This window comes from Anoplophora glabripennis, unplaced genomic scaffold (assembly GCF_000390285.2).
Source record: "Anoplophora glabripennis isolate ALB-LARVAE unplaced genomic scaffold, Agla_2.0 scaffold791, whole genome shotgun sequence".
In the NCBI taxonomy this organism is placed as follows: Eukaryota; Metazoa; Arthropoda; class Insecta; order Coleoptera; family Cerambycidae; genus Anoplophora; species Anoplophora glabripennis.
The window spans coordinates 78,614-95,959 of NW_019416867.1; the positions used below are offsets into that span (position 1 = coordinate 78,614).

At 33.0% G+C, this 17,346-nt stretch overlaps 2 protein-coding genes across 2 annotated transcripts; both read right to left on the bottom strand.

Moving 5' to 3' along the window:
* Positions 1 to 1,514: 1,514 nt before the first annotated feature.
* LOC108915460 lies at positions 1,515 to 9,988 on the bottom strand. Its single transcript, XM_018721494.2, has 5 exons — positions 9,658 to 9,988; positions 5,947 to 6,240; positions 4,295 to 4,474; positions 1,773 to 1,868; positions 1,515 to 1,711 (listed from the first exon to the last, which is right to left on the bottom strand). The coding sequence occupies exons 1-5, from the start codon at positions 9,961 to 9,963 to the stop codon at positions 1,652 to 1,654; spliced, it is 936 nt and encodes a 311-aa protein (XP_018577010.1). The 5' UTR covers positions 9,964 to 9,988; the 3' UTR covers positions 1,515 to 1,651.
* A 2,903-nt stretch (positions 9,989 to 12,891) lies between these two features.
* On the bottom strand, positions 12,892 to 15,995 carry LOC108915459. Its single transcript, XM_018721493.1, has 2 exons — positions 15,810 to 15,995; positions 12,892 to 13,687 (listed from the first exon to the last, which is right to left on the bottom strand). Exons 1-2 carry the CDS (start codon positions 15,813 to 15,815, stop codon positions 13,217 to 13,219), a joined length of 477 nt encoding a protein of 158 aa, XP_018577009.1. The 5' UTR covers positions 15,816 to 15,995; the 3' UTR covers positions 12,892 to 13,216.
* Between the last annotated feature and the right edge of the window lie 1,351 nt (positions 15,996 to 17,346).

The following is a 17,346-nucleotide window of genomic DNA, read 5'->3' on the forward strand; positions in this document are numbered from 1 at the left end:
GGTTCAACCTTTCAACGTTCTCGATCAACAAGGCTAGTTGAAATTTTATGTGTAACATGTAATAAATTGTCGCGATCATCGGAATTGTGGCAGTGAATGAAACGTGGTAAAAGAAGATATATTCGACTATTACTAGAAGCGACCTAAAGGAACTCTCTCCAAAATACAGATGAATGCGATTTAATACGAATAGAACTGTATCTTCGTCCCCCGTCCACGGGAGAAATAGACTTGTGTTCACTGCAACAGCGGAAAGAAACACAAATACCAGCTTCACCACGAACTTGCTGTCTTTCTTAATGATTGCCACTAATTCGTCACTGCCAGTGGCTATGGGTTTACTAATCTTTAAAAATGCGTCAATTATCTCCAAATACGTCCCTTTGTATCTCAGGATAATGCAGTACGATATATAAAACTGTAACATGCGTGTAAATTACAAAGAGAGCTTCATGGAATTTTAATTCAATGTAAAAGTTTGCAAATAAATTAAATGTAACGCAAAAATTTTAAGTACACGCGTCAACAAAACTTACGTGAAGTGTGTTTAACTGCGTTGCCATGAATCCCATGACTTCCATTCGGCTCGGTCTCGAAAAGACCACATAGCATAGAAAGTATAGGAGGCTGAAACCTATAACCATACTAGATAATGTACATATGAATCTCTGTAGCCTATTTCGAATTAGTAAGGTGCTGAAATGCATCAGAACTGCTATCGTATCTCCTAGAAGATAGTTTTTGTAAGTGCTTTGTTGTTAACCGAGCACTACTTACCTTCAAATGTCGTTAAAGGTCCAAACCACATATTGTAAATATACTTCAGTTTCTCATACCTAAAAAATTAATTTAGGTAATAACGATGGAAACATTTTTAATTAGCAGAAAAACAAATGTAGATTTTTATGATATTTCACTTACATGATGAAGGTCAGTCTTTCTCGAAGATCTCGGCGCAACTTATGGTGTGTAATTGGTGTTTTCTATTTAATACAGTAATTATCGTTAAAATGCAGACAATACAAACAAATTAAATTGATAAAAGTGCAGTTCTAAAGTATATATGGGAATATAGAAATATAATGTGTAATGAAAATTTAATTAATAGCTTACTAATGTTGGCAACATTAAAAAGTTTTTCCTATACTTTTTATTTCTTTAGTATAAAAAAATCGAATATTTCCTGCATTCATATAAAACTATTTCCCAATATTAACTCTTTTAAGTACTTCGGAAATGACGTCTAGTTGTAGATTTATAAATTCAAGAAAAAATATTTCTATTAAAAAAACGTGTTTTATTATTTGCTCTGGCATTTTTTATTACTCTATTTCACTCACAATAAACCAACTAAAACAAAGTCAAAGTTTCATCTACTTACATCAGATATCTTCAGAGATATTTGATTAAATAAATAGGTTGTTTTGTGGTCCAGGGAAACACAACGAAACATAACGAAACATACAAAATACAAATTTATTTTTACACATAGAAATAAATTACCGAAACAAACGAATCAACAACTTAACCAGAATTATACAAGTTTGTACAACAAATTATAACACCTAACTTTACATTTTCCAGTGATTTGTGGACATTTTTTTCCCTAGTAACCACTTCGGGTATTTATCATAAAAATTTATTAAAGCTATTACTGGTACTGATATATTGCATTCGATGGTCTTTGGTCCTGGTGACCCCTTGGAGCATCCTAAAATGCAAAGGAATGATTATAAACGTTATGCATCGTCGATTAGTGAATTTCCTCCCACCTGAACATATCGCTGTTGTTGAGGCCTTTGGATGTTTTGGAACTGAGGGTCCGGCTTTGGGATTTTAACCACGATGTCGGTGGGCTGACGAGTCACCTGAAAAAAAATAGTAAGGTAGTATAAAAAGTGAATCAAAGCTGTTACACTTCTTTGCGTATATTAAACCGAAAATAGGCATTTGCTTTAACTTTAGACAAACAAAATGGTCCTGTGAAGCAAGGACAAGCACATTTATGAATAAAAATAAGTTTCGGAAGTAACAACTTCCTGAATTCAACTAATTTAACCGAGGGGGAAACCGCTGACTAAAATTTGTACACTAAAATGCTCATTTTGGTAAATAATGCTCACTATTACTTAAATATTACTCACTATTGCTAGGATATTACTCATTACCCAAATATTACTCATATTACACAAGTATTACTCCCATTACTCAAACGTGACTCAGTTTACGCAAATGTTATTTGTATTACTCAAGATTAATTGTCGCTTACCATGTTAGTGGAGTACAATCATGCTATTCAATAAAGGAGAAAGGCTCGAAAAAAGGTAATGGTAAATAAACAGCGAATACAAACTGTAGCACAAATTTTTGTTTATTTGTATACAACCCAATTTGGTTTTACAAAAAAACAAAATAACAAATATTGCATCTTAGGACTAAACAACATCAACTAAATTAAAATGCAGCTAGGAGTAAAAAAAACCAAACTTGGAAATAAATGTAGGTATCTTCTTTTTGCTAATTTGTAAGTTCTTGGAATATTCAAACTGTCAATTCTGTTTAATTCTGTTTAATTCGAAAGGGCCACTTCCACTAATTGTAAGTTCAACTGGACCATACGTTTTTATCACTTTTATTTTTAAAATTCTTGATAAGAGGGCATTCTCCTCACTCAAATCTGGTGTTCTTTAATCCACCGAAGACGACTCTGACCGAGGCTGACATTGTTTGAACTCGACCTTTGCTCAAAAATTCCGATTCTCGGCTCGAGGACTGATTGGCTTTTTTGAAATAGTCTTCCATCATTAAAATAGTTTGACGATGACCGCTTACTATTTTAAAGAGTTTCGGATGATTCACAAACACTAATCACAAGAACAATAATTATACATAAATGGGCGCAACACTTGTACCTACATGTCACGGTAAAGTTACATATCGCTAATGGTTGCGGTGTAGGCTTCAACTAGATGGCATTACTATTACTCCGAATTACTCGGGTATTACTCGGAATTACTCAATTATTACTCAATATTACTCAATTATTACTCAATATTACTCAAGCTTGTACACCAAATTACTCCTGCGGTTTTCCCCTCGAATTTAACTTTATATCGGTTGAAAGTTGTATAGCAATGCAATATAGCAAGTAATATAGCAAGTAATTAATTAAACAGTTCAACAAAAAATCTGGAGTAAGTTCGAAATCGATTTTAGGTAAATCGTAGATTGTAACCACGTCGTTAAGGGTCAAAGACTTTCCTTACGTAATTATTAATACATGTAACCAATGTATTCGTAAATTATAAAATTATTCTTATTTGAATTGCTCTCAATTAATTAATACTATATAATTTCGAAGGAAAGTGCAAAGAGAAATCAGTACAGTATTTAGGGCAAATTTAAATACTTTGATAAATTCTATTATACATTGAGTAATCAATCACTTTTCATGTGTTTGAGATACATATAAACTAGTTATAAATATTAAAATCTAAAGTATTTAAGTGATTTTCAAATTGGTGTAACTTATCTAAAAATGGTAGAGTAATTAAAATAAAAACAAATTGAAGCATGAAGTTTCTAGTGTCAGGATATGAAAGTAAAAAAAAATTTTTGTTGACCAGCGGAATTTTATTTTTTAAAAAATTACTTTTGGCTTTGATAATTAATTACTATAACGATCGTACAGAAAATCTAAGCAGGGTATTGAAAACTTCAACTATCCTCTATAAGACGTTTTTATGGGTTTTTATTAAAAAAATTTCGATGCAAGAAATGATTCAAAACGAGGTAAAAAATTGAATATTTTCGTTTTTTTTAACTTCAAAGAAACCCCTAAGAGTTCATACCGCTGCTATTTTTCTTTCATTATGATCCGAATGATTGAAATTGTCACTTTTGATAAAAATCTGTTAGAGGATAAAGTTTGCATCATTTATTCACTTTTTTTAAATTGAAAATGTTAAATATAAAAAAAAAATCGAAAATACTTTTTGAGAATATTTATACACCATCGTTAATTTTTTTTAAAATACAGAAAAGGTAATTTTGAAAAAATTTATTGTATAGTACTGTGAATTTCAAAAAAAATATATTTATTAATTTTTTTCTTTCTTTTTCGATATTTAACATTTACCTATATATCCCATAGTGAATATTCTGACAACAACAAAATTGTGAATATATGTAACAACATTATAGTAAATACATTTATAAGCTTACTCAAATAATAAATACTATTGTGCAAATTTTCAATATGCGTACATATATTTTTTCCTAACCACCGACTTACCTCAGCTTTAAATCCTTCTTTTGGATCGGCGGTGTACTGCACAGTACGAATAAACCCATCCGAATCCACAACCGAGTAACTTCCCGTGATTTTATTCCCATCCCTTTGCTCTTTCCTGTTCTGGTAGTTGGTGTAAAGATCGTCCTTTACGTCAAATCCAAACTGGTAGGAGGGATTTGGCTGAAACAGTCATAAACAATATATTCACATTTTCAAACCGACGACGTTACGGGAAACAACTACTCTGCACACTAATGCTCCGATCAACATTGATTTATACAAGCAAATATGTTGCGTTTTCAGAAATTACCGTTCGGGATATGGGAAAGTTGTTCCCATAGTCCGTCATGTGAAACGTTTAAAGGAAATTGTGATTATGCAGCTATTTCAATCTCGCGTTTATCATAGAAACATTTCGTTACGTAAACTAGCTTTTAATGTGGGCTGTTAGACCTTAAGTAAAAGTTAGATCATTTTTTTCTGCTTCACGTAACAAATAATTTACTTTCACACTATGTGTAACAGTCGATTGGAAAATGGATGTAAACTGAGATGTGTACTCATATAACAGGATGTTTAAGTATAGAAACGACGTTTTGCGTGAATTATACGTAAATCTTGATAAAATAATTATAATAAATCTATTTTAATTGCACAATAGAAAGCGAGAGTGTTTAATTCATACCTACATATTATTTTCATGCCACAATAGTAAAACCGTTCCGAATACAAGTAATTAGTTTTATGATGATACGCACACGCACTTTCCAAATCGAGAAAACATTCGTGTGAGCTTGTAATAATCACGATGAATCACCGTAATTTGCTGAATGAAAACTTTTATGCTTCAACGACCCCGGTTGCAACCATTGTTGCTCAAAATTAATAACGGCGCTTTTTAACGATAATTACACGGCAATTTGCTTTTGCAAAACATTCCCGATTAATTACTTATGAAAATATGCGAAATATTTTATATATTAGTATTTGCTTTATAACAGTATGTCCAACAAATAAATACCGAAATTTTAGCCACTCATCAAAAGCACAACTTTTATGTAATACCTACATTTATATTTAAGAGAAAACTTGTTGTTTTAAAATTGTGCTTAAAATTTTGGCACATATTTCTATTTGGGATAAATTCATATTCCTTACATCTATGCTAACACATTTTAGTGTCAATGCAATTAAAAAAAAATGTATTATTTTTTGCGTATTTATATGAAAACTGAAATAATTAATGATTACTGTTGAACAATCGTTTGAACTATGTGTAAGTAATGGTACATTTTGCAAGTATTTGGTAGAAACATGTGTCCCTATTTGTATCAACTGAAATATTCAAAAAAATGTTTCAATTGAGTGAAACTGGCGAACACGACTAACCAGAACCATGACATTTGCATGTTACCGACCAATTACTACCTTTCTAAATTGCATCGCCCCCTTGCCAATAAGTTAAATTGGGAAAGACTTCCTTTAGGTTTTGAAATTCCTTTAAAAAACTATAAATGGAACTTTCTAATAAAACAATTTTGTGTCCACTGATATTAACTTTTAAGAAATTCGTTGTGTCCACCGCCAATTAGAACACACCCTTGGGTTAACACTTTTGAAAAATATTCCCCTCTCGGTCATTTTTTACTTACGTCGTAATCTTCCTCGTTCTCCTTCTCCCTGGCGTCCTGCTGGGGCTGCTGCACCCTGTACTGCGCCGTCACCGGTCTGGAGATGTACCTAAGGGGTTGCTCCCTGACGTACTGTTGGGGCTGTTGTTGGGTCGCCACCGCTACAGGAGCGGGTTGTATGGGTCTGTTGTTGAAGGTCTGCGAGCTGGCTTTTCTCTGGGCCGCGGCGAAGGCCTCTTGGGCCTGAGAAGCCAGCTGGGTCGCCTGGACCTGCTGGAGGTAGTTGGGTCCGCCTATTTGGGCCGCTTTCTGCACCTAGGATATAGTCCTTCATACAATTTTGGTTTGCGGATTTTTACAGCTGTTAAAATGTAAATGAACGCCAACGTAAATGAACATTCATATCATTGCTGGATATACTTACAGGGTGTTTTCAACATTACTACCACAAATTTTATTTTTGAAACACAAAATGTTAAATTTATTTTTTTTAATCAAATATTAGATAGAAAACAATGTATTACACTGAAATAAATCTAATACAGGGTGTTCCTTAATGATATGCGAATATTTACGGGTGTAATTCTATATCGAAAAAAATTAATGATATGGACCAAAAATGTTGATTTGCGAAAATACGGGGTGTTAAAATTTTAGGAAAAAGAAGGAAATTAATTCATATTTTCGAAACCGCTTGAGATATTTCAGTGTACGTAGTGATAAGAGGCGCATGTTTTTCAATACAAACATAACTTTCAACCCTAACAGTGGCGTGCGTACGAGCACTCACTGATATTTTTAAAGAAAAAAAATGGTACGCCGATGGTTTTTCCCAAATAAATTTTTTTGAAATCCTCGTTCAGTTCAAAAGATAAGAGCTCTCTTGATTTTCTGTCCTGCGATCAAGGTTGGCATGATATATATCTGATATATATCACTGATATCTATCACGATATTTATTTCTTGATATATATCATGATATTTATAAAAAATTAAATAATGATTCTTACTGGTTTAAAGTTGCCTAAACTGTTAACAGATGGCAGCAAAACCGTATGCTAATCGTTGATGAACGTGTTTATTTATGTGATCCTTCGAATTTTTCAACAAAGTAAAATTGAATGAATATTTTTATTTCATTATTTCTCCAGGTGTTGTTAGTCAATTCGAGCAGGTACTGTGTGTTTGTATTTGTTTTAATATTTATGAAATTTATGTTGACTTGGTGTAAATTGGTTAGTTTTCGTAGTACTGAATATTCACACAAATATTTTTTTATTAGTTTCAGAATTTATATTCATTTTTCCGTTCTCGTTTTTCATATTTGAAATAAAAATATTTACCTAATTAGTTTCTTAATTTTATTTCGCAACAATAATATTATACGTAAACTAATTAATTAAAAAATAAATATCAAGACTTGATATATATATCGGATATATATCAAGATATATATCCGATATTTGATAATTATATAAATATCATGATATTTGCCAACTTTGCCTGCAATGCGCCGTTTTTGAATAAAATATTGATAATTTTGATAATTGATAACTACGACCTTTCCCAGCGACATTTTATGGCATAACCTCTTTGAGGTTAGGTGTATTACGGTGTATGTCATATATTATAATGTAGAATTTCCTTTTACACGAAAACGGTTTCTTGTTAAAATTACCGAAAATGCGCCGTTTTTGAGAAAAACGCAATTGACTGTCTCAAAGTCAACTAGCTGTGATTGCTTAATATACATGGTGTTTGGAAACGAATAGTCCGTATTAATTAAGTTACTTTAGTTCAATTAACGCTTTCTTAAAAAGTTCCGTTACCAATTATTGAAACGGATTATAGGTACATTATTTTTTAGAGCCCATAATTTTTTATTAATTCATTTAATCAAAGAAGCTACCTTTGTATATGGCTCCTAGATTCTGAACACCTTATATATTAAAGAATATAAGGAATATAAGCCGGTTAACTTTGGGCAGACAGTTGCGTTTTCTTCAAAAATGGTGTGTTTTCAGCAATTTCAGCAAGACCTGTTTGTTTTTATATAAAATAATATGATAGAATACCACAGAAAAAAATCTTAGCCACCAACTTCTAGCAGATAAATACAGGCTGTTGCAAATTCGGTAATCAGGGGCCCAACATTATGCCTCTAAAAATCACGGCTAACATGATTAGTTTTCGAAATGTGTGAAAAAAACCGAAATTTTGGAAATTGATTTTTGTTTCATTTCAGCCTTGTTTGAGGTAATGTTGAAAAAAGAAGAACACTTTCTCATGGCCACTTTTTGCCCTTTATCGACTGGCATAATCAATTTTTGTATGTAACGTTTCGTCTCTCCAGGACCATCATCAACTTCATTTTTTAAATACGACCCTGGAAATTTTATTACATTTTTTGCAAGCCTTCATGACCCCCAACACAGTACTGCCTCAGCCCGAACCAGATTCAGACGTTTTGTCTCGAAAAATGCATCTTCAGTGTATCTGTTCCAAATTTATATAATTTTTTTTATTTAGATTTCTTTGTTTATTGAATTATCGTACACCGTAAGTGTCGTCATACCCTGTGAAATCCATCTAGTTATCTAAACTATTACCACCACGCGTTACAATAAAACATTTATTATTATTAACTATCACCATCACTTGGTCATACATAACTCAATGAGTTGTTGCATCAAAATTAAAACATTATTACAATTTTAATTTTATTATGACAAATTAATTCTTAAAAATGCATATTAACAACCAAAACGCCAACTGAATATTGTTCTTTAAAAAATTTCAGTAAATGTTCAAAAACATTTTCGTTTTGGCAAAGGTTGAAAATAAAGATCAGCGTAATATTATCGAAATTTATTGTATCTGTAACCGCAACTGTGAAAGAGCATGTCAGATGTATTTGTATGAATATCCTGAAAAAAATAGATCGGGATTTGTTTGAATTTTGAGCACTCGAAGCCTAGAAATAACTATGGACACGGGAATAAAACTCTAATAATGTTTTATTTTAATGCACGGTGGTAATAGTTTAAATAATTAGATGGATTTCACAGCATCTAACGATACTTACAGTGTACGATAATTCAATAGACAAAGAAATCTAAACAAAAAATTTATATAAATTTGGAACGGATACACTGAAGATGAATTTTTCGAGACAATACGTCTGGATCTGGTTCGGGCTGAGACAGGACAGTATTGGGGTCATGAAGGCTTGCAAAAAATGTAATAAAATTTCTAGGATCGTATTTAAACAAATGAAGTTGATGATGGTCCTGCCATTCGATTAAGGGCAAGAAGTGGTCATGAGAAAGTGTTCTTCTTTTTTCAATATCATCTAATCACATGACTGAAATGAAACAAAAACGGATTTCCAAAATTTCGTTTTTTTTTTTTCAAATATTTCCGAAACTAATCACGTTAGCCTTGATTTTTTAGAGGCATAATGTTGGACCCCTGATTACACAACTTTGCCCCATTTAAGCTACTTCGTACCTCGTACCGTTTCCGGGATCCCTGCAGTGAGAAGCGAATTTGTAACAGCCTGTAGATTGGAAATGATATCACTAAAAGACTAAAAAAAAACAATTTTGAGGATAGAGACATTTCCACAGGAAAAACAGAATAAATATTCTGTAAACTTTGCTTCTGGGGTCTCGCAGATGATCTAATTTCGCAACATCTCGTTCACCAATACAGACTAGCCGACGATCTCACCTGTCTGTCCACGCCGGTGGTCAACAGCACCTGCTGAATGGGTTGCTGCGGCGACGAGTAGGAAGCATAGTTCTGCAACCCTTCCCTCTGCCTCGTCTCGTACACAGGATGAGTCGCCACGGGTTGTCTCGCGTACTGGGACTGCACCCGGGGGTCGTACCCTGGGGCTGACGGTTGCCTGTAAGTTACGGAGGGCACAGCCTGGGCACTGATGTATTGGTTGTTAGGGTAGACGGGCTGCGAAATGGGGTACGACGTCGCACATGACACTATCAACAGGGGTAAACACCTTAGGAGATCCTTCATTTTCACGGGTGCACTGCGAATTATGCGTGTGGATACTGAAAAGCAGTAAAGAAATTGAGTGCCGGTGGTATATATACTTTCCTCCTCTCTTGTGCGGGTTATTGGAACTTTCAGCCCGGCTAGAGAAAGGTGCAGCGGCTCTGTTAGGGGGTCAGTGTATTGTCGGTATCATGCGGTACATATTTTTCTAGTTCATAAAGCAGGGTTTATTGATACGTAATTATTTTGGTTCGTGTGCGGCTATTAATATTTAATTGCTGAGTAGTTGGGGATGGGAGTCATGCGGAGAAATTTATTATTACCCACACTTAATAATGTACGATGTAGGTAGAATTTAGCCACTGAAAAATTAGAGGAAAAAGAAAAAAAGAAATTTTTTTGTTGGACTATGTGTTCATCGTCCTTTATTTTCAAAATACAGGAAATTATACAAATATATTTCATTTTTATTTTGTATGTCATTTTCCTTTGTTGTCTGACGGAATTTGTTTTTCTTTCAATGTGCCCAAAAAATCCTTTCGATAAAATTTCAAGGGTACTGATTGTTTATAAGTACACTCATTTATTATTGAACATATTTTTTAAGAAATACAAAACATTTAATTAAACTTGTTTCTACATAATTGCTATTTTTGTCTAGAAAGTGAAGTGAATTTAATTGTTCGTTATTGTTAATATTATCTAGAAAAATATCGATTTTCTCAATGGTAATTGGCCAAATTGCAAAAATATCGCCTGCATATATTCACAAAAAAAATCTTAAAGGTATTACATTGGTAATAACAATATGTGCCACTGCTATTATGATAAAATTCATTAGTTAATTGACAATTTGTTCGTAGTTCTTGTACTTTAATTTTATATTTTATAAAGAATACAAAAATTATAGGGAGAAATCAGTAAGGTGCTAAAATTATAGCAAAAATACTGATTATTTACTTTGTAATATAAATTTTAAAAATAACGCTGTTAAAAGCCGATACATTTAACTCAAAGAGATTAATTAATAAATCGATAAATTTACTTTAAACTGACATTAGCTTGATACTTAATGTAGCTTTTAAATATTTAAATTTAATTAACTTTTTAATTAGCATTTTTCGTGTCTCTTGATAAAAATATTCAATGTTATTGTACAAATTGTCGTATCAAAATTTTAATGTACTGTATCTTTAAAATATGTTTTAATAACATTTTTATTAGTATTCTCTATTGTTTATTCTATTTATTTGTGGTGCCCAAAAAGAATCTAGCTCTGAAGAATGCAGTCCCTTATTTGTCACTATTACAAAAAATTTTACTGGCGTGTGTAATTTTTCGGTATAAAAAATTATCTCTGTTCCATAGGGTTTTTTTTATTATTGAAAACTGTTATAAAACGTATAAATAAAAAGTAGGTGACGGATGTAATGATATAGATTTAGTTAAATTAAATTTAAATATATTTAGAATTATTCATGTGATTTGTTTACACTTCATATGAAAGGAAAGACAAATCAACATATGTTTTTATTTAAGGAACTGTATAGTCTTTCTGTACCGGATAACTATCAGATCGGTTAACCATTACATGTAAACGTGTATGCAAAAGTCACAATTACCCTGATTTACGTATTCGATTCGATAGAAACAAATTAAACAAATCCATTTTCAAATATTGTTCTTTTTTTTGTGTCACATAGGTAAATAATTATGTTTTTATCATACTACCTACTAAAATGACCCTTGTGCTTGTCTCCTTTTAATGATTGCAGTTCGTTGTAAATATCGAGAATAAAATAATAATAATAAATAAACTGCGACATGGATAAATTTTTTTATAATATTCCGACAATCGAAGTAGAGTCAAGTAAAAGACCGTCCAGCTAGACACTTCCACAATGTAATGGCAAACATCTCGGTTTCATAAATATTCAACGTGATTTAATTTTAAACAGACACCAGCAGAATTTAATTATCCCGCTGTATAAACATGTCCCACTGAATTCATTGTCCCGGCATAAACAAAGCCCTGCAGCAGGATTTCCAACAATCTGACGTAATTAAAAATACCTTAGAGCGTTTTTTTTAGAAGGGTATCTATGCATGTATGGAAATTTTAATTCATTCTGTAGTGGTAGAATGTCTACCACTACAGAACACCAAAAATAGGTGATAAATAATAAATAACTTTATTTTACGGGAAAAAATTAAATGGAAAGGTGGATAATGAAAAATTTAATAACGTCAATGCATGAAACCAACGTTTATTTATACACACTTCAATTATGTCCTTACGTTTACAGTTTTCGTAAAAAATTCATAATTAAGAATGCATTTTTACATTGCAGCAGCTAAGAAATCACTCATTTGTAAGCGAATTTCGCCGACGTAGACAAAAGAAGTTATGTAATGGCTTACTTTTAACCACGCCGATTGGAACTCGCGATAACGAGCAATGGGAGGAAACCGCTTTCATAACTAAAGCGGATTGTGGCCCACATGATAACAAAAACAGGAAACAAACGAACTGTCTCAACATAATCAACCGCGTGTTTGATTTCATGAACATACTTATCAATTATTCCTTGTTTATCCGTCATTTCCATTTCGTGACCAAAGACTAATAATAGATCAAATAAAAATTGAAGAAATATAGCTATTTCAGCAAAAATAGATAGGTATTATCGTTAAAGATTTCTAACACTATACCGTCGCCAAAATGTAAGAAATAGGCCACTCAAATTTCTTGTAACAAAATCATATTTTGGATTTAATATAGGGTTAGTTAGATGACTCAAATATTGTACATTTTCAGTTGCATAGATGGAGAAATTTCACACGTTCGAAGCGTCACAAGGGATGCAAATCTTCTACCGTGGCAAAAGGTTATGTCTAAAATTCAGCAACTTATGTAGCGAGCGTAGAAAAAAATTTTAAAAACTCGAAAACATGGTATATTTGTTTATTTGTGAAAAAGGTACCTAATTCGAACGAATTCTTTAACTATTGTACTATACAGTTTGGAAATAGCATTTTTGTGGATTTATTATACAATTTTACTTATCTACGGTCTCTAAAAAAGAAACACGCAACCATTTTGTAACACATCTAACCAAAATACATAAAGAACGCTTTGCTGTAAACTACCATAGTTTACCGCAATCAAAACAAAAAACCTAGTTTATTTAAGCATCAAATGTTGCCTTGGGTGACTTTCAATTTTAAAAATGTACACAAACCTTTATTTAAAAAAAACTAATATACAAATAAATCATGCCGACTCCACGGACACGGTGTCATCATCAACGGTGGCTCCAGGTGGTGGAGGTGCGGGCCCCTGAGGGCTTCCCGGTGACGGGGCGGCTACGGGAGCTTGAATAGGGCCTTGACCTTGTCCGGGTAATTGACCCACTACGCCAGGTTGACCAAATATGGGGGCTTGCCCTATAACGGGGGCTTGACCCACTATTCCTGGATAGAAAGGTGAGGAGATGATGGGGTTGAGGAAAGGCGATCCGAAGATCGACTGGGTGTACAGCGGTTGGGCCACGGTTAGAGGCGCAGTGGCGTAGGTGATGGGTACGGCGTTGTGCACGATCGAGGGGACGGCAGCGCTCTCTACGGTGCTGTAAGCGAAGTTGCCGCCTATTCTCTGGGAGGTCGTGACCGCTGTAGGAATTTGGGTGAGGACACCGCAGTGGGCGAGGGCTATGATGTAGAGTACGGAGACACAGTAGAGGACCTAAAAAAAATTAAATTAAATTATAATAATTTTTCTTTAAACTTTCAACTTCAATTAATGACAGTACCAATATTTGCGAGGAGTGTGCCACAAGTAATTTTTGGTGTACGTTTGAGATATTATAATTTAAAATTACTTTAAAAGTATTGTAATTATTTATTAAAGTATAAAAATTACCAAATTTTTTGGTAAATTACAAAAATTACAAAAAGTATGTATGAAATTACAAAAAGTACAAAAAAATACCTGATAGAGTACAAAGATTTTAAAAATTATTCTTTAAAATTACTGAAAGTAGGTACTTAAATAAAATGGTCTAATTAAAAATATTTTTGAAAAGACAAAATAAAGTGACCAAATTAGAATCAACAACAGTTGTAAAACCTCAAATATTTCTATGTTGTTATCAAAATAATATTATGAACGTGAAAATATCTAATTTCGTATTTGATACGGCCTTGTCCGGATTGAAAATCAACCCTTAATATCCCTAAAGGGGTGAAATCATCCCCTAAACGCCTGAAAATGAAATATATTAAAAGTTACAATTTTTTTTCTTTTTCTGTTATATGTTAATAACCCAACCCATAATCACTAGATCTGAAGGAAAATATCCCTAAATGAAGGAAAAACCACCCCTAAGTTCAACCATATACGTATAAAAGAAAAAGAAAAAAATCGTAACTTTTAATATTCTGACTTGACATAAATGTTATCAAATGGTCAAATAAATCTATCTATCTATATTTTTTTGTATTTGAATTTAAAAAGTTTTGTCGGTTTTAAGTGTTCAAAATGTAACGTAAAAATAGGATACTTGGTATAATTTTCTTCAGATAATTTTGCTTCCAGAACAAAGAAAGATATAAAGAATTTTCGAAACGCTTGCATGTGTCAAAATTTTTATAAAATGTCGATTATCTCGAATATACAGGGTGTTTCATATAAAATAAGCAAATCTAGAAAAAAAATTATACAGGGTGATTCACAAATGGTCACCAAAAATGGAACCTCATATTCTTCGGTGAATTATAAGGGGAGTCTTTCCTATGAAGTTTTTATCTAGGACGCTTCGTTAAAAATATACAGGGTGTTAAACTTTAAAAAATATTTTTAACTTTTTTAAATAATTTAAAAACTAGTAAGTGAAATATTTCGAAATTGGATACATGTATTTATGTAAACATAATCTGAGGGCTTTTCCTAAAATTTACATACTCCAGTGGCGGAGATACAGGGTATCGGTGGCATATTTTTCTAAATAAAATAGTACAACACTGCTTTACAGTAACAATCATGATATTTTCGGATTCGTCTTTCAATTTTCTACAAATTACTAGATACTCTTATGTTTTTCGAAAAAAGACTGATTTTTGAGTAAAACATAAGAAACCAACTGAAGTTTAACACCTTGTATCTTTTTAACGAAGAGTCCTAGATAAAAACTTTATAGGAAATACTACCCTTAACAATCACCAAAGAATACGAGGTTTCGTTTTCGGTCACCATTTGTGAATCACCCTGTATAAATGGGAATGTTTAGTCCAAATTTTAAGGTTTTGGACTTAAATGATCGAAAAAATCAAGAAAGATGGGATAAAATTTTATCTAGGTCGCCACTTTTATTGCCCACCCCTGAATGATTACAATTCGTAGTCATCTGGTCCTACAAAAGATAAAAAATGTTTGTAAAAAGTTTCCATTTATTTATTTTTAGTCGTTTTCAATACGTGCTCTCAAAAACTAAGCTTTTAGCGACCCATGTTTATGGGAACTGTTTTTATTACAAAAGATTCCACCACCAGATAGCTTATTAAGACATCGTGTATGTTGTCGTTATAAGAAGTTAAAAAACAAAAAATATTGTTAAAAATATTGCCTTTATCAAACATTTTCACTTGCAATAATTTTTCTTCCAAAATATTTCATCTGTCAGAAGAGAGCGCGAGATAGTTTAAATAATGGTTTGAAATGAACATATTGAATACATTTATAGCAACTTTTTTTATTAAATCGTGACGTAGGATCTGCCATTTAATTTAATAAATTCAAAAGATTTTAAAGTAGATAAATTTTCACTGCATTGGGTTAAAATCAAAGCAAAATCCATACGAAAACTCACCCTCATCGCGCCGTATTCGATTTTTCACTGTACCGTCGAACCAAAAAACTTCAATCATCCACAAACGGGCCGATATTAGCTTTTATAGTGTCATGTGCGCCTCCCCTACCCAAAAACTAAACAAAAACCTGCGAACACACACGGCCCACACCTAAAACAGGCTCTTGGCATTCAGCCGTTTCCTTATTCTTGCCGTCGAACTGGATCCGACACTTGTCCTGTTTCGCGTATTGTTCTTCTAGCCGGGTAAATACATTTGGCCTCCCCAGATTTGTTCGCATTAATTGTTTTGATTTGATGAATTAATTAGGTGTGTCGTAACGTTACATTGCGATGTACGATGTACAAAATGTGGTTGGATTACAAATCCGGTGCACGAAAACTACGTAAAAAAATGTCGCCCACGAAATTTCGTCCCATAAATCTTTGAATTCGAGTATTTTACCTTAAACTGTCTTGGAACCTCGTCCAACTTACAACTGCGAATAAGTAGAGTGAATTTATCGTTGCTGTTGTTTACATATTCAAGGGTAAAATTTTGAAATCGACACCTGCTGTGCAATTTCAGCACAATTGCAAATTGTTACGGACGTGAGTTGAAATCTCGATGTTCTAACTTTGTGATTAGCTTTTTTATAGGTCCCATTGATATTTGGTGGTTGTGATGAATGATAATAAGCTCCAAAATGCGTTAAAAATATTTAACAATTCGGATTAACGTGAAAAAGTGATAACGCGCGTACAAATTTGAGTTATGTGTCTCAAACGGTTCGTGAGATATCGTCCAAAAACTGAAAAAAATAAATATTTATAGGACATCATTAAATTTGTTGTCCTTTCCATGTTGCACAACAATAATCAGTTCGATCAATCATACCTACATCTCAAAACAATCGCCTTAAAAATACCCCTGTCCTCCATTCTCCGTCGTGCTCTTACGCCCTGCCTAGAACAATGCAGTGCAATCCGCCTACAAGCATCAGTGACTAAATAACGTTACTATCAGATACTAGAAGTTGTACAACCTTTGTCGGAATAAACCAGATATTAAAATGGAAAACGATCGCGATAGCCGTTGAATTTCGACAGCGTTTGTTTAGTGCGGTGTAGGTAGCAGTCCGACGTGCCCAAGTCAATGTCGCTGTATCTCATCAAGGTCTTTATGTAGAGCATGATGACATTCAAGTTGTTTTTGGTGGAAGAAAAAGGACTACTTCGAACCGCACAGAAAGATTTATTAGCGTTAAACGTTTTTATTGCGGCCAAACTGTCTCGTAAAAGTAAAAATATCCGTAGTCAGCTATTTGTAGCATTGGTCGTCTCCTAGAACTACCCTTTCCACAAGACATGGGTTAAATGGGCCCTGAAAATATTTAGAGACAATTAAGAACCACCTTATAAATTTTCGCGGAGACGGAAAAAATTCTGCATATAAAGAAGCTGCTGTATTCGGAAAACCATAGTAATACTGTCGGCTAAAGTTAGACTCCAACATTTAGCTTCAAACATTTTTCTCTGTTTTTAACAAAGCATATAA